This window comes from Microtus pennsylvanicus, chromosome 15, assembly GCF_037038515.1.
Source record: "Microtus pennsylvanicus isolate mMicPen1 chromosome 15, mMicPen1.hap1, whole genome shotgun sequence".
NCBI lineage: Eukaryota > Metazoa > Chordata > Mammalia > Rodentia > Cricetidae > Microtus > Microtus pennsylvanicus.
In genome coordinates, this window is record NC_134593.1 from 27,367,157 (window position 1) to 27,390,721 (window position 23,565).

General features: G+C 47.4%; 1 protein-coding gene across 2 annotated transcripts in view; it reads right to left on the reverse strand.

The window, feature by feature from the left end:
* The window catches only part of Dock5 (dedicator of cytokinesis 5), a 178,946-nt gene that overhangs the window by 6,797 nt on the left and 148,584 nt on the right, over window positions 1-23,565 (reverse strand). Inside the window, exons 36-49 of one of the 2 annotated variants that reach the window (XM_075950267.1) lie at window positions 21,686-21,726; window positions 20,988-21,078; window positions 18,225-18,344; window positions 16,678-16,767; window positions 14,868-14,972; window positions 13,448-13,589; window positions 11,333-11,414; window positions 10,617-10,701; window positions 9,793-9,879; window positions 8,124-8,300; window positions 6,751-6,834; window positions 5,776-5,913; window positions 4,285-4,451; window positions 70-238 (exon numbers count right to left, since the gene is read on the reverse strand). In XM_075950267.1, the coding sequence (XP_075806382.1) occupies window positions 70-238; window positions 4,285-4,451; window positions 5,776-5,913; window positions 6,751-6,834; window positions 8,124-8,300; window positions 9,793-9,879; window positions 10,617-10,701; window positions 11,333-11,414; window positions 13,448-13,589; window positions 14,868-14,972; window positions 16,678-16,767; window positions 18,225-18,344; window positions 20,988-21,078; window positions 21,686-21,726 (1,578 nt within the window). Of the gene's footprint in view, window positions 1-69; window positions 239-4,284; window positions 4,452-5,775; window positions 5,914-6,750; window positions 6,835-8,123; window positions 8,301-9,792; window positions 9,880-10,616; window positions 10,702-11,332; window positions 11,415-13,447; window positions 13,590-14,867; window positions 14,973-16,282; window positions 16,545-16,677; window positions 16,768-18,224; window positions 18,345-20,987; window positions 21,079-21,685; window positions 21,727-23,565 lie in introns of those variants that run through there. The other variant, XM_075950268.1, reaches the window with a different exon arrangement.

Sequence of the window (23,565 nt, forward strand, 5' to 3'; positions counted from 1 at the left end):
ACTGGTGCCCGCCAGTGATTGCTTTCACTTGTTCTTTCTTCTTTTCTTTTTCTTTTTTTTTCCTTTTACCATTGTATCAGGTTCTGGCGCTTTCTCTGCAATGACTTGCGACTTGCTCAGACCCCAGTCTTTTCTCTTGAACTTGCTAATCCGGTTTTCGCCATCTTCTTTGGGTGGCAGATCCTCAACTCGAGCACCTGAAGAAGCTCTGCGCTCAAACAGTGGCTCCAGGATAGACCTGTCAGTCCGGAAGGTCCAAAGTCACGGATTATCTATCCCAGAATGATATACTTTACTTCAAAGCACCAGCAAGACCCTCAACACCACCGTCACATAACTTTCCAAGTTCTCAGAGTCCAATTACCAGACAAACAACTCAGGGTAAAACGTACAGAAAGGTTATCATTCGAAAGAGAGAAAATATGCGTGAATATTTATCACTGCCCTCCCGTGTGTTAATCATTTGTTCTCTTGTGAATATGTGCATGTGTACAGGTTACATGTAGGCATGTCAGCATGCGTGTGAAGGTCAGAGGTCAACACTGGTTGCCTTCCCCTATCACTTTCCGCCTTCTCAAGACAGGGCCTCTAGCTGAACCCAGAGCTCACTGATTGGGCTGGACTGCTGGCCAATGAGCTGTCAGACTCCTCCTGTCTCTATTCGACCCTGGCACTGGGGTTATATATGTGCGCTGCCACATCTCCTTTTGATGTGGGGGCTATGGATTCAAACCCAGGTCCTCAAGCACACGCAGTAGGCACTTTGCAGTAGGTACTTTGCTGGTGGAACCATCTCCTCAGGCCCCACCACTATTTACTCTACAGAGTAAATACTGATAAAAGACAGAGCCCATAAGTAAAAGAACGGCACATATCTCTAGCTTCTGTAGGGGCCACAGCTCGTGGTATGGGGCTGGAGGGCCTGTAGTAATTATTTATTTGCTGGGTAACCTGGGCACAGCATCTTAGGTTCCTTATCCGCAAAAACGGGACAACATTTGGCACCAGCAAGTGTTTGAGAAATGTCCTCTAGGCGTAATAATAGATTTCCAAGTACCATAATGAAAACGGCATCCTGATCAAACACTACACACAGAGGGGAGAAATGGAGGCACGACATACATGTTGTAGATGGAAGGCAGGTATCTTTACTATCCAAAAGTAGAAAAGAGGAGCCTAATTTTTAGAAATTACAACGTAAGTGGGTATTTCACGAAAAAAAAAGTGCAAAAATTTTCAAGTTTGGTTTCATTTATTACTATATAAGTTAAAATAGGATATTTGAAGCTGAGAGTGATGGCAGATGCCCATAGTCCCAGCTACTCAGCTAGCTGAGGCAGGAGGATCACTCAAGTTCAAGGGTTTAGAAATAGATTGGGTAGTTTTTGGTGTTTGTTGTTTTTGTTTGTTTTTACATTTTATTATTGAGTTTCAACACACACACACACACACACCCAGCCCTGGATAATAAGCTCATGTACACGTCCCCTGTCATCAACAATGATCAACTCAGAGCCCGTCTTGTTTAGTCTACATACCCAATTACAGCCCTCGCTCTTTACTAAATTACTTGAGAGTTGTCCTATCTACCACATTTCCAGAGGGCATTTCTATAAGACAAGGTCTCATCAGCATACCCACAACCCCATCATCATGCTTACGACTGAGTCACTCCCCAATCTCATCAGACAGCCAATCTTCAAGTTCATCACACACACACAATCTTCAAATTTCCAAATTCTCTCACAATTTCTTAAATGGATGGTTTGACTGACTCAGGATCCAGTCAGGAGGCAATATCTGCATTAGCAGATGTGCTTAGTAGGTCACTTAAGCTCTTAATACTCTAAGTCTCCCAGGATTAAGTATTGTTACTAGTTATGAGAACGAGAAAGGAGAAACCCCAGGGAGGTCAGCCTGAGGCAGCATTGACATTTCTGCAGATGTGTCTTCACACTCCAAGCTCCTCTGTCTAGGTTTTTTGTTGCTTCTCTTATATTTGGTCACGGTATCATTCTCTAGCTGTGATGGTTTGAGTAAAAATGGTCCCACAGGCTCATGTATTTGAATACTGACCTAGCAAGGAGTAGCACTATTTGCAAAGGATTAGGAGGTGTGGCCTTGTTGGAGAAAGTGTGCCACTGAGGGTGGGCTTGGAGGTTTCAAAAGCCCACACTAGCCCTGTCTGTATTATCTATTTCTGTCTTTCTCTGACTCTGTCTGTCTGTTGCTCTCTTTCTGCCTGTGGATCAGGATAAAACTCGCAACTATTGTTCCAGAACCATGAGTGCTACCTTGTTTCCACTGTATCCCCCCGCCCCAATGATAATAGAATAACCCCCTCTGAAACTGTAAGCAAGCCTCCAATTAAATGCTTTCTAAGATTTGCCTTGGTCATGGTGCCTCTCCACAGCAACAGAACAATAGCTCTGAAATTTCAGAAATTCTCCTATCTTAGCCTTTTGAGTATTGGGATTATAGGCATGAGCCATAACACATGGCTGAAAGTTCTTTATCTCATTTCAAGTTAGTTTCTCCTTTGAAAAGATCTATTTATCTATCTATCTCTCATCTATCTATCTTTCTGTTTGTTAATCTATTTTTCTGCCATCCATCCATCCATCCATCTACCTACCTACCTATCTATTTTTATATCTATCTGTCAATCTATCCTATCTATCTATCTATCTATCTATCTATCTATCTATCTATCTATCTATCTATCTATCTGTCATTTTACCGTATTTCAGCAATAACAATCTATCATTTCACGGGTGTTTCGAGACAGGGTTTCTCTGTAGCTTTGGAGCCCATCTATCATTTTCTCATATATCAGCAGCATCTATCCATCTGTCTGTCTGCCTACCTACCCACTTACCTACCTATCTAATACTCGAAATGCCCAAATCTTTCCTCAGGGCATTTTCCAGTTGTTACAGTTTTCATCTGAACTATTGACTTAACCCTTGCATTTCCTATTCATTCATTAATTCACTTGCTGAACACATTTCTGTACTTTGATTTTGTAATTTAACAAGATAATTTAATCTTTCCATCCTCGTATAGCAAACTCTTAATTATGTTTATTTGTTGACAAAAAACGGTATCAATTGATATACATAAAGGAGTGACTCTCAACATTTCTCTTAACTGCACTCTCAGGTGCACTACTGGAGAACTGAATTCAGCCAGCTCTCCCTTGGCTGGCCGCTGGTGAAGGGTGCCACGGTGTAGATATACACTAGGATGTCTGCACCCAAAGAAGGTGCACTGCATTCTGGGACAGTCTTTGTCAAGACACAGTAAATAAAAAGAGCCACATTAAGAGAATGCCACTTGAATAAGCATGGAGAAGAGCATGCATTCAGTTGTTTGACTTCCTATGAAGAGCAGGGGGCTAGTAGGAACCTAAAGCCAACTTCAGCTCTGAGGTGGTACTGGTGGTTAGGAGCCAGGGACAGTGATGAGATTTGGGGGCTGGGAAGATATCTTAGTGAGTAAAATACTTGTACAAGTGTGAGGACCTGAAGTCTTTACCAGTATCCATGAGGACCCAGCACCCATGTGAGAACAGCTGGGCAAAGCAGTGATCACCTGGAACCCCAGCACTACAGGCAAAGATAGGGATTCTGGGCTCACTGGCCAGTCAGCCTAGTCACAGGTAAGACCCAGGCTCAGGGAGAGACCTTGTCTCAAAGGATCAGGTGGAGAGTAACTGAGAACGGTACCCTGATGCCAATCTGGTCTCTGTACATGCTTGCAAGAGAACATCTACATGTGCATGCGGTACACACACACACACACAAATCCACGCACACGCACACACACACACACACACATGAAACTGTCTACTAATGCTTCTAATAACCTGAACGTTAAAAACATGCATGAAGAGTTTGTGTGTGTGTGTGTGTGTTGTGTGTGTTCTATCATCTTCTACTTTTAGCATTTTGCACCACGTTATTCTGTGATTAACTGACAAAGCGAATTAAGTTTCAAAGTGTTTTTTAAAATGATGCATAGGAGGAGAAATTAAACTGTGTCTAGAAGGCACCTGTGTTTAGTAGGTGGCAAAATATTAATTTATTAATTTACTCTCTATTTTTAGTAATCGCTTTGTCAGTGACGTTCCTCATAAAGAATATGAGAAGTGAATGAAGTCGACAACTATAAACTAGTCTCCTCAAAGGAGTGGTGTGCAGATACACAAGTCTCACCGTGATGCCCAAAGCTAAGGTCACGAGGTACTGTCTTACCCTCCCCAAGTGTAACAATCAGCCTTACCCATCAGATCCTGGCCGGGAGGGTGCATTGTCAGAAGAGTTGGAGGAAGTGGAGACCACCGAGGAGGCCACCGAGGTGACAGACAGCCTACGCAGTGTGGAGGACAGGATGTAAGGCAGTACCATTGAGCCTGCGCGGCTCGGCTTCCTCTCCGTCAAGCTGGGTGGCTGAAACACAGGCAACCCTCAAAGTCAGCAGCCTGCAATAAAGCTTGCAAGCTCGGGGCAGCCACCCTGTTGCTCTTTTGAACGTGTGGAATGTTGACATACGAACAAAGTCTAAGGAGGCCAAAGAACCTAAACCGAGCAGCGTGAGTCTCGGGAAGCCCTGGATGCTGCACTTTCCTGCCAAATGCTACTAGGGAACCACCGACTCCATGTGGTTTTCTATTAAGTTTGCTTGCTAACATTGGCTGCATTCTAGCAATGATAGAGGATAGTGGGTTGAAGGACGGCTCAGTCTTGTGGTCCAGGAACGTGGGCACAAAAGATACACGTACCTAGACAGCACTGGGGGGAGGGAAAGTGTCAGGAAGAAGAATGGACTGGGCACTTTGGGTGGGAGGCAGAATCTATGTAACTTAGCCTGTCCTCGGACTGACAGCCATCCTTCTGCCTCAGCCCCCTGAGTGCTGAGATAACAGGCATGCATCCCCAGGACTGGCAGGACTGGGTATGTGGATGAGTGAAAGAGGCGATGAGTAGTGGGAAAGATCTTCTGAGAGAAACTCTAGTAGGGGGATGGGCAGAGCTCTGACAGGAGGAAAGAATTTGAAAGACGGGGGTTCACCACAAGAAGACTGCTAAAGAGGAAAAGGGGAAGTCAAGGACGAAAGACTTACAGCAATGAACCAGAGCCAATCACACCATCAACCGTGAGAGGGGACAGGATAGCGTCAGGCTTCCCCTCAGTTCCTGGGGGAGGCGGGGAGGAAACTCACTATGATGCAGCCTTAGGATGTGTGCCAACGATGCCAGAAAATTCAGTTAGGTGTGCACACACTGTAAAATACAGTTTACAACTCTTCCTTCCCTTAAAAGGTCTGGCAACCAAGCTTTTATCAACGTAGGAAAAGATTTGGAAAAGCTATAAAAATTAGGCAGGGCAGAAGGAACGGGCAGTGTGTGGACCAAGGAAACGGACACGCCTTAGAGTCTCCTCAGAGTGCCTGCCAGTCAGCCACCTTGATGAACAGTGCAGCTGGCCGTTTGTTAAACCTGAAGCTTGGGCCCTGCCCCATCCCTGGAATCTGAAGTCAGTTGTCTGTGTTTAATGAGATCTCTCTGTTGAGAAAGTTGGTCAGGTTTGAGGCTCTATGGCTGCGGGATGGCTTGGCGACTAAAGGGGGAACACGCTCTCTCCTGCCTGCCCACTTACCTGTCATCACAGGTATCGCCACACCTGTGCCGCTATGACTCATTTGGCATCTGGAACCCGGAGCCAGAGAAAAAGACCAAGGGGAAGCGTGAGCGCCATTTAGACAAAGCTTACCAGTGTTATGACCCCATAGAGCTTCTCTACTTTCTCCTTCAGCTCACGGAAGCACGAAGACAGCCGGTCATGCAGCGGCTTGAGTTGCTCCGTCAGTTTCTCCCCGTGGATGCGGATCCCTTCTGTGAGCAGAGGTATCTGGGAGAAAGGGCATGAAAAGGATGAGACGTGGTTTGGGAAGAGGGGGCATCTAGATTTGGAGGTTGGGGCAAGGTGGGATGGAGTTGGCGAGGCCAAGTGACAGACACAGAACTATCTAATGACAATGCCTCCTTTCCATCGGGGCTTGGGAACTGTGACACAGGAACAGAGAAGAGCCGAAGACTAGAGAGTCTGACTGGCCAGGCGAATACAACTGACCACTGGGGTAGGCACTGGTCTTAGACTCAATCTGATGGCTGCTTTTCTGGAAGTTTTTATTGAAATAATAAGAAAAAAGAATGAGACACATATGTGCCAGCCAGAAACACTGGCTAGTAAACCAGATTACAGAATTCCTGTGTGTGCCAGTATGTTTGTGTGTGTGTGTTTGTGTGTAAATGTGGGCTTGCACATATGGAGGCCATGGGACAACCTCTGCTGTCATTCCCAGATGCCATCCACTTTTTTTTTTTAAGAAAAAAAATCTCTCACTGGCCTGAACTTACCAGCAAGGCTAGGATGATTGGTCAGTAAGTTTATGAAATTTGCCTGCTTTGGCTCCTCAACACCACACACATACACGCGCACACACACACACGCATACACACGCATGCACATGCACACACACACACACACACACACATGCACAGAAGGAAAGAGAAAGAGAGAGGAGAGACAGAGATAGAGGGACAGAGACTGAGAGAGAAAGGGAGGCCAGGAAGCGGCCTGAAGCTACATGTGAGCTCTGGAACACGTCTTAGTGCCAAGTGCATTTGGACCCCCTGGAGAGTACTGTGCACAGCTGGCCAGCTGCACACCTCCCTGGGTACATACTTGTAAGGCGATCAGTCGCTTGAGCAGCTCCACCTTCTCCTGGTCCTCAGGGTGTTCTTGTAAGTACTTCTCCGTAAAGAAAGCCTAAAAGCGGAGCACATGCAAACGTTACTGAGGACACACTCCCAATCCCCGCAGAGAGGCGGCCAGCTTCAGAAGGAAGGAAGCCTCTTACGCAGTGATAACCAGGAAGGTCTACCTGCAAACTCGTCCCCTTCACAGGACAGCCTCTACTGCACAGTGAATAATTCAGAAATGTATATTAAATTCTTGCCTACATATGGGATGGCTTCCTTAATCCCCAAAGCCATCCCCTAAGTTGGGAAGCTTTCTCACTATGCAGTTACCTACAGCTAAGAGAGGGGACCTGTGTCTAAGAGCATACAGCAGCCAGTAGAAAGGCACAAGAGTGACAAGTCACAGAGCCTTCACTTGTCTGGGCTACTGTGTATAAATGGAAAAGAAGTGCCATCCAATCTCCCGCCTCCTCGAAGAGGCTTCCTGGCCACACAGATATTTATATCCAAGAAGACTCCCCAAATACTCAGCCACTGAACATGCACCGTAACAGCTGTGATTCCTGTCCCTAACAATTGTCCTTCACCTGGACTGACATCATGACCTCCACTATAAATGACACTCTAGCAAACCCTATCCACTGGATTACATATGGTCAGGATGCTCTTATGCCATTTCAGAGTAGCAGATGTAGCATGCAGTTAGCAAATGCATGGTGAAGCTGCATGGCAGTTTGAATGAGCTATGTCAGCCATGGGCGCAGGTATCTGAACACTTAGTCCCCAGCTGGTTACGGATCCTGTAGGAAGTGGGGCCTTGCTGGAGGAAGCCTATCACTGGGATGAGACTTGAGAATTTAGTCTCACCCCATTTCCTGTCCCCTTTCTCTGTTTTCTGTGCATGGATAAAAATGCAATCTGCTAGCTTCCAGCTCCTGCAGTGATGACCGGCCATCCCTTCCCGCTGTGATAAATTCGATGCCTTTGGAGCCATAAGCCAAATAAACTCTTTTGGTCATAGCATTTTAGCCCAGCACCAGTAAGTTATACACGCTGAAACTGTCTTTTGTCTGTACAACTTGGCTCAAGTCAGGCTGGAGAGTCCTGGACAGTCAGTTTACATAAAGCATCTCGACTCTTCCTAAGAGCGGTTTCAGTGGAAGCGTGTCCTGGGCTCTGGGACCACCCTGAGCCATCTTCCAGAAGGCAGAATGAGATACCAGGGCCTGGCACTCTTTCATCAAGGTTTCACAGGACAGTGTGAGGCCAGGGACAACCCTTGTGTATTTCCATGTGCCCATCCAAAGAGGAAAGGAGAGGCACATACATCCTGTGAGAGCCAGGAGCTGGGCTTACCTTCTCATAGTTGGAGAACCCCCCCATGACAGCCGGGTCCACGATGCCGCTGAGCAGCATGGAGAGAGGGTGCACGGAGAGGGACTGGTCCCAGGCGTGTTGCTGTACACAGTTGCTGACCCTCTCATTGGTCAGCTCCATGGTTTCTATGGCATTCTCCAAAGGGCTGATTTCTTCCTGGGGAACGCAGCACAGGGGAGAAGGACCCGCCATGAGCTCCGCTGCAAAGACTGAACAAACTTGATCATTCTTCTCAAGGGAAAGAAATTACCCACAAGCTGCAGGAGCATAATACTGAAGAATCTGTAACTCACCATGTAGACCAGGCTGGCCTTGAATTCCCAGACATCTACTTGTCTTTGGCTCTCAGGTGCTGGTATTAAAGGTTTGTATCACAACACCTGGTTTTTCATATATTTTAACTCATCTCGGGATGACTGGTAGAAACTAGAGCTATAGAGGTGGCTATTATACAGGGAATAAGCCAGGGGAAGAGTCTGTACATACACAGAATAGAAGCAGCTGTGCTAGACCTAAATACACAGCACACAGTCCACAGCTGAGAAACCCATGGTCACTGAGAATACAGAACCACATATTCTGGGGGTCCACTGCAATTCAAAGCTGGTAGGAGCGAGTAGCTTTAGTAGGAACTCAAGATGTTCAAATAAGGCGGGCCAGAAACATGTCCGGATAATGGTAAGAGCACACACACCACACAGGACAGCCACCTGTGGCTGGGTGTTCCAGAGTTGGCTGCGTGGAGAAGGTGGATCCTACACTTGATGGGAAACAACACTGAGCAGTGGGCAGAGGACACTGAAGCCCAGCTCCCCTAAAGGACCCAATGCCATTAACTCCTTAAATAGCACCAAACTCTATTTTTTTTCTCAGAGTTAGAAGGAGACAGATGGAGGTGGAGGGACATGGATAACAACATGAGAGAAGGAGAAGGAGATGGGCAGAGGTGAGAGAAGGGGAGGAAGGCTATGGAGAGAGCTAGACACGAAAGAAGATGGGTGCCCATGGGTGGGAACGGATGGAAGCCAATAGAGGTAGATGGGCATGGACCGAGACAACCGTGGGTGCACAGAAATGAGAGAGGGCCTGAACTCAAGAACGCATGAAAGACTCTGGTTTGCTGAGTGGAAGCCACACTCTGAGTTATGAGGCGCATTGCCATAGGAGACCTTTTTAGTTGTACTCCTCAGAGACCAGACGGGAAGAACTACAAGGTAATACCACAGAGAGATGGAGTAAGTATTATAAAGGCTAAATGGCAGCTTTGGGGGGGGGGGAGTATGGGGGCAGGAGCTGCAGCAGCGGCACAAAGAGCTGAGGATGAAAGGGGCCTTGAGAAAAATGATGTGTCAGACAGGCCGCTCCCGAGAGGCATCCCAGCGATGTTACTGGGCATTGGTAGCCTTATGGGGGGATACAGGGACAAGGCCCCTTAGGCCATGAAAGAGTCATTCTCTGAGTGTGACCTTTTGGGTTGGTGTTGTAACATCAGTTTTACAAAGCGACCCTATTATACAAGTAAGCGTCTTATTTCCCCTCTGAAAAACAGAGTTGGCCAGAGGAGGCGAGTCAAGCTGGTGCGGACTGCAGCGGAGCGGAACAAAAGCGGCCATTGTTTCTGCAGGAGCTACAGATTCAAATGACTCACGGTTGAAATCTGTTTGACTTCGAACCACTTGAGGATCCCAGGGAAGGTGTAGGCTGTTGTGTATGTGGTCCTTTCAATCCACATCGTCTGGGGCAAGAAAGAAAACACAAAATGAAACGGCGGTCAGCTGCTAGGTCATCTCTGACCCCAAAACCTCTAGCTAAAGTTGGGTGAGAATCCATCCTCATATGTCTTCTAGGGAATGGAACCCAATTCTTCATAAAAACCCAAGGATCATGGGCTTTGAGTCTGCCTGGGGTCAATCTCCTTGGGCCCGTTCATTCTAAAGATGGAAACTTGAGGTCTGAGAGGGATGGGTGTGTCTTGCCTAGGCTCATAGCAGCAGCAAGACCAGCAGTACAGCCCCGATCTGAGACCTTCAGTCCCGAGATGACAGCCTGCTTTGTCAGTAATGAACAGTTAAACACTCTCCTACAGGGGAAGCTCCAACCTGCTGTGCTCGCTGATGAGGGAGAAGACACTGCGCCTCACTAGAAGGCAAAAGGGCTGGAGAGATCGCTCAGGCTGAGCAAGCCAAAAGATCCGAGACTGATCCCCAGCACTTATGCACAAACTCAGGGGTGCTGGCACAAGCTTGTAGTCCCAGTGTTGGGGAGGAGAGATGGAGGGAGATTCCCAGGGGCTCCCCGGCAGCCAGCTAAGCTAGGCTGGTAAGCTGCAGCCCCAAGGAAGGACCTTTGTCCAAATAACAAGTAGAGAAGTTCCCGAGGAATGACCCCCAAGGCTGACTTCTGGCCTCCGAACACTCATGTGCAATCCCAACCCCATCCCACTCGCAGAGAAGACAAACCAAGTGAACTCACGGCAAACTCATTTTCCGGGTCCTTTTCTCCTTTCCGGAACGGCCGGGAATATCTGAACTGCTGTACTTCGTTGGCTCTGTAGTAGCTGGGAAAGAACAGAGCGACTGTATTGGACCTCACGGAACCAGCCCGCGATGACGCGCGTGACACACCTGACACTGAGGTTTACCTCTGCGGCCGCCAGGGCCACACTGAGCTCCTGGGACAGTACGTACCCGGGTTTCGTACCACCTCTTCTTTTTCATACTTGAGAGTTTATTTTACGGCTCCTAGTTTTAAAGGGTACGTTACACCCAGCACGTACGGCAGCGCTGCTACGGGGCTGCCAGTCAATCTCACTGGCACGTTAGCTTCTCTAGGGGCAGAAAGCAACCTTGAACACTGGGACCAGCAGGTCCTCAGAGATACCCGAGTATTTTGTGGGCTAAGGGAGCCTGTGCTCACACCAAGTGAAGTTTAGCTTTCCCTCTGTCTCAAAGATAAAGCCCATGTTGCTTTAATTTGATAAGCTCTCTCATCTTGTACGCACAACAATAAGGAGCAAGCCTTCCAAACCAGAATGGATGACAAAGGCTTTGCTTTTGATGCATTCCACGGCAAGTCTTGCTGGGTAGCCCAGACGGGCCTTGAACTTGCCGCTCTCTTTCCCCCCACTGCTATGGTCGCAAGCACGCATCCTGGCCCACCTGACTGTTTTCTATGAGAGAACCACTCACTTCAAGATCTGCTCTGGAACTGGTTTGTCCTTGTAGCCGGGCGGCAAGCACATCACGGGCTTCACGGTGAAGCACTGCAGGTCTGGGGACTTGTTAAGGAAAAGGCTGGCCCTGCAGGGGCCCCAGGCAGTGAAGTCCCTGCTGTCACCTCTCATCTCCTCTCGGCAGGGGCCAGCATCACACTGTGATGCGCTCCCATATACACTGTCCCAGGACACTCTGTGTGGCGAGACACCTCGCAAACATCCTTGCCGCGTGAAACAAGTACCAGGAAACAGGAAAGTATCAGGAGACTGACAGCCAGAGTTGCTTCTACGTGATTCCTCCTGGGTATGCATTCTCCCGAAAGAGCCGGGACTCCAGGGCCCAGGGAACCAGAGCTGCTACCTTTAGATGCTACTGTTGATGGAGTGAGTCCCTTCACGGGGACTAGGTGTTCTGAATTTATCTTTCACACGGCAAACTTGCAAGACGGAACATTCTTATTTTCAGCGGAGGAGAACTCAGAAACAGCGAGAAGTAGAAACTCAAGATTCCACAACAGGGAAGTGAAGTCAGACCTCCAAACCAGCTTGGGGTAAGGGCTCCCTCCTGCTTGGATGGGATGATTAGCATTGGAAAGGCTTTCCCCTGGCACAGACACAGCCTGCCCTCTGGACCTACAGGCACTGCACCCGAAGGCAGATAACCAAGTGAAGATTTCCTTCTGTACCAACCTCCGTACAGACCTTCCCCTCTTTGTCCTTATCTTCTAAATGACAGAGCGTGACAATTTTTACAGGGTAGTTACTATATCAGGGAGTCTAAGTCAACTAGGAGGGGCTGGGGAGATGGCACAGTTACCAAAGTGCTTACTGTACAGGCATGGGTTCCAATCCTCAGCACATAGCTAAACACACCTCCACAGAGAGAGAGAGAGAGAGAGAGAGAGAGAGAGAGAGAGAGAGAGAGAGAGAGAGAGAGAGAGAGAATATGTATATAGACTATATGCAAAATCGATGCCATACATATTTGAACAGCTGCAGACTTGGGTGTCCACGGGGTGGTAGGAAGAGTGGACTGGGATGGTGTGGTGGTTTGCAAGGAAATGACTCTAAAAGGGAGTAGCACTATTAGGAGGTGTGGTTTTGTTGGAGTAGGTATGGCCTTGTTGGAGGAAGTGTATCTCTGTGGGAGTGGGCTTAGAGGTCTCCTTTGCTCAAGCTATACTCATTGTGGTACTCAGTTCACTTCCTGCTGCCTGCAAATGAAGATGTAATACTCTCAGCTCCTTCTCCAGCACCATGCCTGTCTGCATGCTGCCCTGATTCCTGCCATGATGATAAAAGACTAAGCCTCTGAACTGTAAGCTAGTTGCTTTAAATTAAATGTTTCCTTTATAAGAGACACCGTAAATGGAAGACTCTAGAAAACATCATATTGAGTGAGGTGACCCAGACCCAGAAAGACAAATATCACAAGTACTCACTCATAAGTGGCTTTTAGACTTAAAACAAAGAAAAAACAGTCTACAATTCACAATCCCAGAGAACCTAGACAACAAAGGCGACCCTAAGAGAGACCTACATGGATCTAATCAACCTGGGAAGTAGAAAGACAAGATCTCCTGAGTAAATTGGGAGCATGGGGACCATGGGAAAGGGTTGATGGTGAGGGGAGAGGAAGAGAGTGGAGAAAAATATATAGCTCAATAAAAATAATTTAAAAAGGAAAAAAGAAAAAGAAAACAGAAAAAAAAATAAGCATTGTTGTGGTCAGGGTGTTTCTTCACAACACTAGAAACCTTAAGACAGAGGCTGTCCTGGAGCCATTGGCTGGGAGGGTACCAAGAATGCTGCTGGATGACTGGGCATGGTTTCAAGGTCTGCAACAGAATCCTGAACTTCCTTTAAGCACCCCACCTGACTAGGAAGTATATTCATTTGTACTCAACATTTACTGACCATGTCTTCCCCAAAGGCCCCACAGACTTTTACACTGGATGGTTGAAGGATGAGTCTGCGGGCTCACGGCACATCTGCCTGCAGAGGAGGTGCCGCTCTTAGTCTATGGGCCTCGGCCTGGCCCGTCCCAGGGTAAAGAGTCACTGGCCTGCTTTCCTCATGGCAAGGATACACTGCTTTGGGGATGACTTGATGTCCTCTCCTGGAGGTGTGGTACTGGTCATCTTCTCAGCGTTGGGGAACTGGGTCAATAACCTCAAGCTGAAGTCTTCTCGCCTCTCATACTCCTTACCCCGGTAGATGAAGATTTTGTTCTGTAGGGCAGGAAAGCCAAGAGAAGTCAATGGATATGAAGGTGAAGGGGAACCTGGAGCTGAAGATAGAGAAGGCCATTGTGCTCTTCCATTGAAGCTAAATCCACCACCAAGTGAGCACTCAGTGACCATCCTCTGCATACCCAACAGGCAAGAGCAGCGTCTATTGGGTGGATATTAGTCTATCCCTTCTTTCAGCAGGTGATAGACATGGGCGTTGGATGTAGACCTTGGTGGTTAGGATTAAGAGAGCTATGAACATCCTTACAGTATTTTGGAATGACGAGATTTCTACTGACTTGAGTAAACCCTCTCTGTCATGAACTCTTTCAGCACGGGCCATCTTCCTTGGTTACACAGTTTAAAATTTACATTACTATGTTGACATTTAACTCCCCACCTGACCCCCATTCGCTTGTGGAATCCCTGAGGGCAGAGAGAAGTCTGAGGAATTTCAGGACATTTCTGCTTCTTTCCAGATGCCTGGCACAGAGTGGGCAATCAGTAGACCCTGAATGAGAATCCATTGCTTTCTCATTAAGCCCTGCTAGAAATATGAATGGCCTTTGTTTATCTATGATCCTGTGGCCTCCATCCCAAGTGTTATGATTTAAGACATATATCAGCATACCCAGTCTATGTGGTTCTGGGACTTGAACCCAGTGCTTCAAGCATGCTAGGCAAGTACTCAACCAACTGAATCACACCCCCGTCCCATTCTATGTTTTTTTTAATTAAGACCATGAGAGATAATATATATTTAAACAAAGCTCAGGTCTGAGAGCATTCTTTTTAAAGTCTTTTGTTTCTCCAACTCTAAAGTCACTGTGACAGTATTTATGCTTTTGAGAGGAAGAAAAGGGCCTCTCCTGCTTGCCACTACAAAACTGTGTTTGCTTTGGGGAAATGTTGGTCATCTTGTTCTTGGGAGATCTGATTTCAAAGTAGCCCTGACTGGAAATAAAATAAGCAACCAAACAAAACACATCCATCCGCAATCGTCCAAGTCTGGCCAGTGGATTCTGCTGATGGTGTTTTTCCTTCTCTCCTTGCACCTGGGAAAGTCATCGCCCAGAGACTCTGCCAGAATACCAGTGGTGTCAGGGGTGTGGGGTGAAGAGGCCAGCACTCAGGAAGAGGTCTCCCTCCCTGACCCGACCTCCCACGGTGGAAACGTAGGCCAGCAGCTGCTGCTGCCCATCTGGGAGAGAGATAAGTCTTCTCTCTCCCCTGAACCCCACTCCTAATGGCTCTGGGGACCACCCCCAGACTCCTCACCCGCAGGAAGGACGGGAAGCCCTGTCCATAGTACCCCACTGCAAAGTATTCAGGCTGCGGCCTCATGGCCTTAATGATGTTCTCATAAAACGAGGCTCTTTTTTTCTGAAAGACAAAACAACACATTCCACCAGAAGGTTACCAGGAAACTGTCAGGGGAAGAAATAAAAGAGAAAAACAGTCAGCTCATTTGCTGTGCTTTCCCATGTAGCAGATAAATGGAAGGTCTTTGGAGACCACCTTGTAGGCCACAGAATGATTCTGTTCTGGGATCTAATGGTGGGGACTTGGGCCTAGGAAAGGACCGGGAGGCCTACACGCACTTCCTGAGATCCACAGGCAGTATCTGAGCTTAACCAGGTGTGTGACAGGAGATGCTGAGGGCTTTTCTGCTTTGAGCAGGTGACTTGGATAGCCACCTTGGGCTTGGACGATGATCAAAAGGAGAACTATCCATTCTTCAGTCTCTAGACTCACTGTGTCTTTTGATGCTTTACTATGAATTCTTTGAGACAAGGTTGTACGTAGCTCAGGCTAGCCTCAAGCTCTCCATATAGCTGAGGCTCCTCCTGTCTCTGCTACCCAGGTGCTGGGATTACAAAAATGCATCACCATGCCTGGTTTTATGGGGAGCCAGGGATAGAACTCAGAGCCTTATGCATGCAAGGTAGATGCTCTACACTGAGTTCCATCCTTGGCTCTTCTTTTCCTTTGTATTTTGAGCAATATTATATTATAAGCAAGACCTTGTGCAGCCTCCCAGGCTGCTTTAACTTGCTCTGCAGGGCATGCAGAACTTGAACTCCCTGTGCCACAAGCAGCTGGGATTATCATCCTGTACCACACCCATCCCAACCACAGTTGATATGCTCTGTGACCATTCTGGGTGACAGTCTGTCAGAACTACATTGTCTTAGTTGGCTGACGGGTTGTCAGAATCTTATCTCAAGCGAGCTTAGAAATTATTGAGTGAATTTCTGGACTCTCAATTGCAGAAGCTGGTAATGTACATGAGTTACACCTTCACTAATGGCTCCTGACAAATAGATCTTTAAGGGAAAGATGATTCTGTGGCAGTGACGACTGGATCCTTCAAGGCCCCTGCTGTGAATGTTCTCTCCGCTGCCATGCAGTGGGCATGCGGGTGGCTGCACATGGGTGCCGCTTGTTTGTAAGGGCTGAACTGTGCCCGCAGCTGGGCTTAATATGCAGGCTCAGGAAACTGTCAATGTTGAGCCTTTCTGTGACACCAGAAAGAAGAAAGGTGGCCACAGCCACTTCGATTCGGGCAGAGACACTTACAAGTAAGTCATGCTATGCACAATGGTACTCTCGTGGGGGAAACAAAGCCTGAAGGATGGGCACCTTCTCGTTGTAAAATTATACTTTATTTAGTGTGAGTGTGTGTGCACAAACATATGTTTCATGGTCCAGGGTCTGAGGATGACTTATATTCTGTTCTCTCCTTCCAACATGTGGAACATGGGGGTTGAATTTAGGTTGTTGGGCTTGGCAGCAAGTGCCTTTTCCAACTGAATCACCTCCCTGGCCCAAGACAAGTAAACTTTGATGAACATATGATGTTGATGTCCCATGTTAGTCAGAATAGGGCGTCATCGCCCAGGCTCAGTGTCTCCCCTCCTCTCCAGGGTAGTCTTCTTTCCGAGTCCCAAGGGACTTCAGGGGGAAACCACAAGGAGAGCAATGGTAAAAGCTTTTCTTCGTTTTAAAGTCAAGTAAGGTTTGCAATCCATATACCAAACTGTTCTTAGAAGCATCCACGTTAGCAGCCCCACTGGCCCAGACTTACCAGGAGACTGCCCAGGCCCTCGTAGTCGAATACTTTGCTCTCGTAGGTCTCAGCCAACTCTTTGCTCAGTTTAATGGCTTTCTCCCACATCTCCAGAAGAAGGAAAGCAGGGTGAGATGTGAGCGACACACAGTCACAGTCCTCAGAGCTGTCACCTCCCTCGGGAATCACTGGTACTAAGTAGTCAGGCAGGCTAAACATCTGTTAAGGGACCCTGACTTGCTACACCCCCTGATTAACTAACCCTTCCTTTCCGAATGGAAGGATACGGCAGAGTGAGTAGCTCTTCTCTGAAATGCTTGGGGCTACTAGTTTTTCCAATTTGATTTTTTTTTCTTTTTAAATTTGGAATAATTTCCATAGACATTACTGGTTACATGACCCTTAATCCAGAACGCTCCCGACTTTGAAGCTTTCTTCAGGCCATGCTGATATTCCACAGCCTTAGAGTTCAGAACACTTTCCATGTTGGATTAGAGGTGCCCAACCTTGGGCATCGTGAGTATGTTGCCAAAACGTGCCTCCTCCGGACAATCGGCCAGGACACAAGAGTCTCCACTGACGCAGTTTGGAATTTAAAGAGCAAAGCACCAATGGCAACGCCAAGGAAGGAGAAGTCATGGACCCAAGAGCGTGGGAGTGTGGCTGGGCGGGACAGGTGGCTGGTGTGAGACATAGCAGCAATTAGATACAGCAATCTCCTGAGTTCCGTTATTAATCATGTGGGGGCTAGAATTTTGAGCCAGTTTCAGCAGTTGAGTGATCTAGAGCCCCTGACACTAATGCTGCCATCATAAGTGAATGTGGTTTCTAAAAATAAAAAATTATTATATTTTTCTTCTGTGAATACATGAGTATGTATATGCGTATAAGTGTGTGTGTATGCACGTGTGCATACATGTGGTAGGGCTGTGTGGGTGTGCTGGCCTGTAGAGGTGTGTGTGGAGGTCAAAGGCAAATGGTAGAATGTCTCTTCAGAACCACTTTATTATTATTATTGTTGTTGTTGTTGTTATTGTTATTTTGTTCATTTGTTTTGTTTTCAAGACAGTTTCTCTGTGTAGCCCTGGTTATTCTGGAACTAGCTCTGTAGACCAGGCTGGCCTGCCTTTGCCTCTTGGTACAAGGATAGAAGGCATGCATCACCACATCCGGCTCCAAAATCACTTTTGTACCTTGCCTTTTTAGATATCGGGTCTCTCACAAAACCCAAAGCATACCAGTTTGGCTAGTCTGGCTGGCCTGCAAGCCTCGGGGGAAACTTACTGTCTCCTCCTCTCAATCCTGGGGTTACAGGTACCCATCCCCGTGCCCTGCTTTTATATATACATCCTGGGGATCAGAAACTCATGTCCCTCTTCTTGCATGACAAGCACTTTAGACACTGAAGCATCTCCCCAGCTTATGGGTTTCTGTTGGGGACAGGGCCTTTCTTGTGTGCTCCGTGATGACTCAGCACTTAGCATTAGAAATGTATTCAATATAATCTTTTTTAAAAATCTTCTTTCTAGTAGTACAAAAAAACCCACAGAGAACCCAGCACTCACTTTGCCTTTGTCAAAATAGGATATGATCTCTTGATACAGTTTCTCTTTAAGTTCCTGCTGGGTATAAACATGGTAACTGTCCCGCTGGAGCAAATGGGGCACGCAGGGCTTGTCCGACCACTGCAAAGAGAAAAAGGGACGCGGAGATTAATGAAGCGAAACTCCAGACCAGAAAAGTCAGGAAGCGACTTGTTTGCACGCAGTCAACTCAGACATATTGTGTTTTAAGTTATTTACTAAACACAAAATGACATAAACGCAGATGCCCATATGTCAGTTTCTCTCGGAAACAAGTGTCACGCCAAATGGCCAGGCACCTGCAGCGTTGCCCGGGAAGAGGGGAATGGAACGAGCTAGCTAAAGCAGCCTCACTATGCGGAAGGCATCTTGAACACTATCAGATAAGAGAAGTCTGTGCACTAGGTCTGTGATCATGGAGGAGCAGATAAAACAATCACTACACGCGGATACTCCCTTCTCCTTAGTACACGGTGTCCAGTGCAAAACCAAAGACACAACGCTGAAAGCTAAGAAGCAAAGGAACAGGAACACTTGAGGATAGACTTTGGCTACAGAGATAACAGCCACACAGAAGGCAGCAGACGCAAACGATCCATCAAAATGAAGCCCATCAGACAACTGAGACATCACCAGGGTTACACAAGACTTGACATGCAAGGAACTTGGCTGTGCCAATCAAAGACACAGCAGCAGCCCCGAAGAAAGGGAGACTATGCCTTGAGAGAGAAATGCTGTTTCATAAACATGTAAGTAAATTCTTACTAAAGCCCTCCTCCAGCCCCACCGCCCTTCTTTGGTGGTTGTGTGAACTGAATCCAGGGCTTTCTGAAGGCTAGGTATGAGCTACACCCCCAGCATTGCATTTACACTTCTAAAATTTTGAGATAAAGGAGTTGCTCAGGCCGGTCTTCAAAGCGGGATCCTCCAGCTTCGCCCTCCTCCCTACCAGCCGGATTTACAGGCCTAGCCTATCAGGCCCTGCAAAGTTAGCTTCTTCCCTCCCTCCCTCCCTCCCTCCCTCCCTCCCTCCCTCCCTCCCTCCCTCCCTCCTTCCCTCCCTCCCTCCCTCTCCTTTCCCTTCCTCTCCATTTCTGTTTTCCTCTCATCTCCTCCTTGTCTTCCCCTTCTTCCTTCCTTCTTTCTCCCGGGTCTGAAAGTAGGGGCATGAGCCAAGCGAGCGCTCTACCACTGAGCTGTATACCCTGAGCGTCAAGACATTTGAAATTTCAGGATTGTAATGCCCAGATGGAAAAACACAAAGGAGCAGGAGGCAACCCTAGGGGCGGGGGCAATGGGGAGTAACTACACCAGACGATAACACTGTAAGGAATTAATCATACCAACAATGTAGCACCAGCACGTGAGCAGAGGGAGGCCCGCACCCAAGGAGATCCTACAATGAGACCTCCTCCACCACCGAGATAAAGCTGCGATCTTATGCCAGTGAATAAAATTCAGAATATTCGACAAATAACATCTCTGCTGGAAATAAAAGCTGACCCACACTTCATACCTTACACCAGGATAGGACAATTTAATTTCCTTTTCTTTTGCTTTTTCATTTTCTGAGATAGACTCATCCTATGAAATAAAGGCTGGCCCTGAATTCGTTATCCCTGCCTGCCTCTGCTTCCTGTGTGCTGGAATTATAGGCATGTACCATCACGCCTAGCTTGAGGGTTTAACTTTCTGGGCAACATGAATAAAAAGACCTACAGGGCTTGCCACTGGGGACCATTCTCTGGTGATATCCAGGGACAGCTAACCTCACACAGGCAGAAGAAAACCTTTTAATGTCCGTCCCAACCTTAAACATGGGCTGTGGATTTCCTTGGGAAACGGAGGCAGGAAACTCCTGTGTTTCGCTGGTGAGATTGACGCATGAGTATCATTTTAGAGTCAAATCAAATCAAACTCTAGGAGAAAATTAACTGTTGGGTATAAGAACGGAAGCAGAAGGTCTACGGAGAGACACTACTGTGCCTTGGGTAGAGAGGCCAGGGGCCTGAACCTGGATGGTGCCAAGGGAGTTTTCCTCTTCTTCTTTTTTAAATAGAAGATAAAGGCCATGTTCTAGACGGCAGGGCTACACACTCTGTTCATGGAGAGTGTAGGAGTCAGTGACCTAAAGAGAAGACTGGAATGTGACTCCAAGGTTATCGCCTAAGATACCAGGCAGATGGGGTGGCCAGAAAGAGAAGGGGAGGAACAAGAATGGGAACAAAGGTTTGTGGTTTTGGCATGTTAAATTTGAGTTATGACCCATTCAAAGATTGATACTTATGTAGAAATCCAAAGCTTAAAGGAGGAGAGGCCTTGAAATGACTGCTTGGGATTTGGGACAATCGGAGGCATTTATATAGAGCCTCAGTATACTTTGATTTGGAGAGAGGATAAACGGGAAAGTACTTCTCCCAGGGGCTGTCCTCATTTGTAAGTCGTCTCTGTAGCTTAACTAATCTCTTTATACATCATCAACGTGTATTTAATTAGAATGGCAATCACCGGAGGCCTCTCGGTTGTGCCCTGCTTCCTAAGGCGCATCAAACAACAAATGATTATTTTCCCAGTCCTGATCTGAAAGCGACCCTGTTTATCTAGAAGGCACGCACACATTCTTAGATAAACTACAGCCCTAAAATAAGGTTGTTTCCTACCCAAATCACAAAGTTCACAGAATTTAGTCCCGAGGGACTGAATGCATGACATACAACATGGATCTTCCGCATAGGACCCATTTACCTGCAGAAGCTCAGCGTGCAAGAGAAGCGTGTAGGCAGCTTCTGTGTAGTTCTCACAGTCTCTGTGCAAATCTCGAAGCTTGTACAAGTACCTGGTAAGAGGGGAGAGAAGAGGCCTTTTGTCACCAGGGAGGTGAGCTGGCATTCCCGAGGTCCCAGCCTGCACACTGACCTCTGCGTCTAACAGCAACAGTCCCCTTCCCTTAGGCAATAGACTCTGTCACCTCCTATTTCTCTAGCCCATGGTACCACTTCCTGCCCCGTGGTTCTCCTCGTCTCTCTATTTGGTCTTTTTAATTTTATTATTATTATAATTTTGTTGGTATTTATTTATTTTTAGGTCTTGGTCCTCTTTGGGAGGTGATGGAAACCTCTGGAAATTCTTCTGAGAACAAGTTGGTTTCAGGATCAGAGACTCACGGTTCTGAAACCAAAGGCCACTGTGGATTACTTCTTCCTGTCCCCTGGAGTCCCTCCTATCCCTCCTCGGATGCTGATGGGACTTTACTGCACACTCCCTGAAACTGTTCTTGCTGGGGCTCTGTCTTGAGAGCTCACTCTCCGAGGCAGACTGCGCACATCCTGTATTTGTAGGAGTCTATTAACAGCAACAGTGCTGCTGGGGCAGTATTTCCTGGTTTAAAACATACCACAAACCCATGATAGAACTAGCAAAACCAAGGTGTTTCCCTCACTCACCTTATGTATATGTCCTCTCGCTTCTTTTCTTTATAAAAATTCTGAAATAAAAAAAAGTCACAAAATACCAGGATGAATTAAAGGCTGCCGATGAACTTGACACAAAAACAGCCAAAGCACAACAGCTGCTTTTATTTGTAACTTCAAGAGAGTGTGCCTGCAAGTAAGTGTAGTTGCCTTCAGAGGCCAGAAGGGGGCATCAGACCGTCTGGAGCTGGGGCCATCTGACGTGAGTGAGGGGGACCAAACTTGTGTCTCTGGAAAAGCAGAACACACTCTAAACCATGAAACAATCTCTACCTGGACTGCTGCTTCTTAATGCTGTCTCTTTCTAAAGAGACATCATTAGTTCCTTTAAGTATCTCTTCTACAAGCATAGCAAGTGATGAGATACAAAGAAGTGGAGAAATTAAGACCGTGCTTCATGTACCTCCCTGGGAAGGGGGAACAGAGTAGAATCTGTGGGTGGACTGGGGACAGGTGGGGATGGGAACAGGAGGGGTAAAGTGAGTGGGGAGAGATGGAGGAAGAGAGTATAGGGAGGAGGAGACAACTGGAATTGGAGGGTACCTTGGGGGTGATGTGAAAACCAAGTGCAGTGGCAACTCCCTGGATTCTATGAGGGTGACCCCAGTGAGGCCTCCTAGTAACGGAGGACATAGAGGCTGAACCAGCCATCTTCTGTAACCAGGCAAGGCTGCCAGGATACCAACCCAGCCACAAAACCTTTGCTTTACAATCTGTCCTGCCTGCAAGATGTACTGGGGCAACGGTGGCCCAAAACTTGGGGACGTGGCCAACCACTGATTGGTTTGAAGCCCATACCAGGAGAGGGAGCCCATGCTTGCTTGGCACTGCATGGATGACTAAGAACCAGAGACTGGATACCCAGAGACCCAGGGTAGAACCTAACATGACTGGAAAAAAAAATCAGTGAAATGATTCCTAATGATGTTGTGCTACACTCCAATATCAGTGCCTAGTTCAGTTGTCATCAGAGAGGCTGCCTCTGGCAGCTGATGGGAGCAGATGCAAAGACAGCCAAACTTTAGGCAGAGAGACAGAGAGAGCCCAGGTTGGAGGTCTCCCCGTAAAAGCCGGGGGAACCCCATGGAGGAGAGGGAGAAGGAATTGTGGGAGCCAGAGGGGTCCAGGACCCCGAGAGAGCACAGCCCACAGAATCAACTAAGCAGGACTCACAGGGGCCCACAGAGACTCAGCAGCTATCATGGAGTCTAATATGGGTCTGCATTAGTATGTCCTCTGCATATATGTCATGGTTGTTGGCTTGTTGTTTGGTGGGGGGTACTCGTGACAGTGGAAGTGGGGTACTTCTGACTCTTTTGCCTGCTTTTAGGACCCTTTTCCTTCTACTGGATTTCCTCACCTAGCCTTGATGTGAGAGCGTATGCCTGGTATTATCGTATCTTGTGCCACGTTCAGCTGATGTCCCTGGGAGGCCTGCTCGTTTCTAGGGGAGATGGGTCGGGGGAGAGTAAGTGGATCTGGGGAAGAAGAGAGGAGGAGGAGTGGAGGGAGGGGAAGCTGCTGTCAGGATGTACAATATGAGAGAAGAATAAATAATTAAGATAAAGGACCACGCTTCTGAGAAATACAAGAAATGGGAACAGCAGAGCTTGGATTATCCTGAAGTCACCTGGAATGCTTATTTCTCAGGGAGTGGGGGGGTGTATTGTGCTTGGTTTATATTAAGCACGGGAATGCATAGCAACCTAAACTTTGGAGGTCTGTAGTCCCAGGCAAGGGGAAGACTGGAGTCTGACTGTCAGCAGAACGGCACAGACTCACATTTCATGGCAGAGGTCTCTGCGTGCTACATCGCAGTAGGAAAGCAAGCGCGTGTGAATTAAAATAAAGAG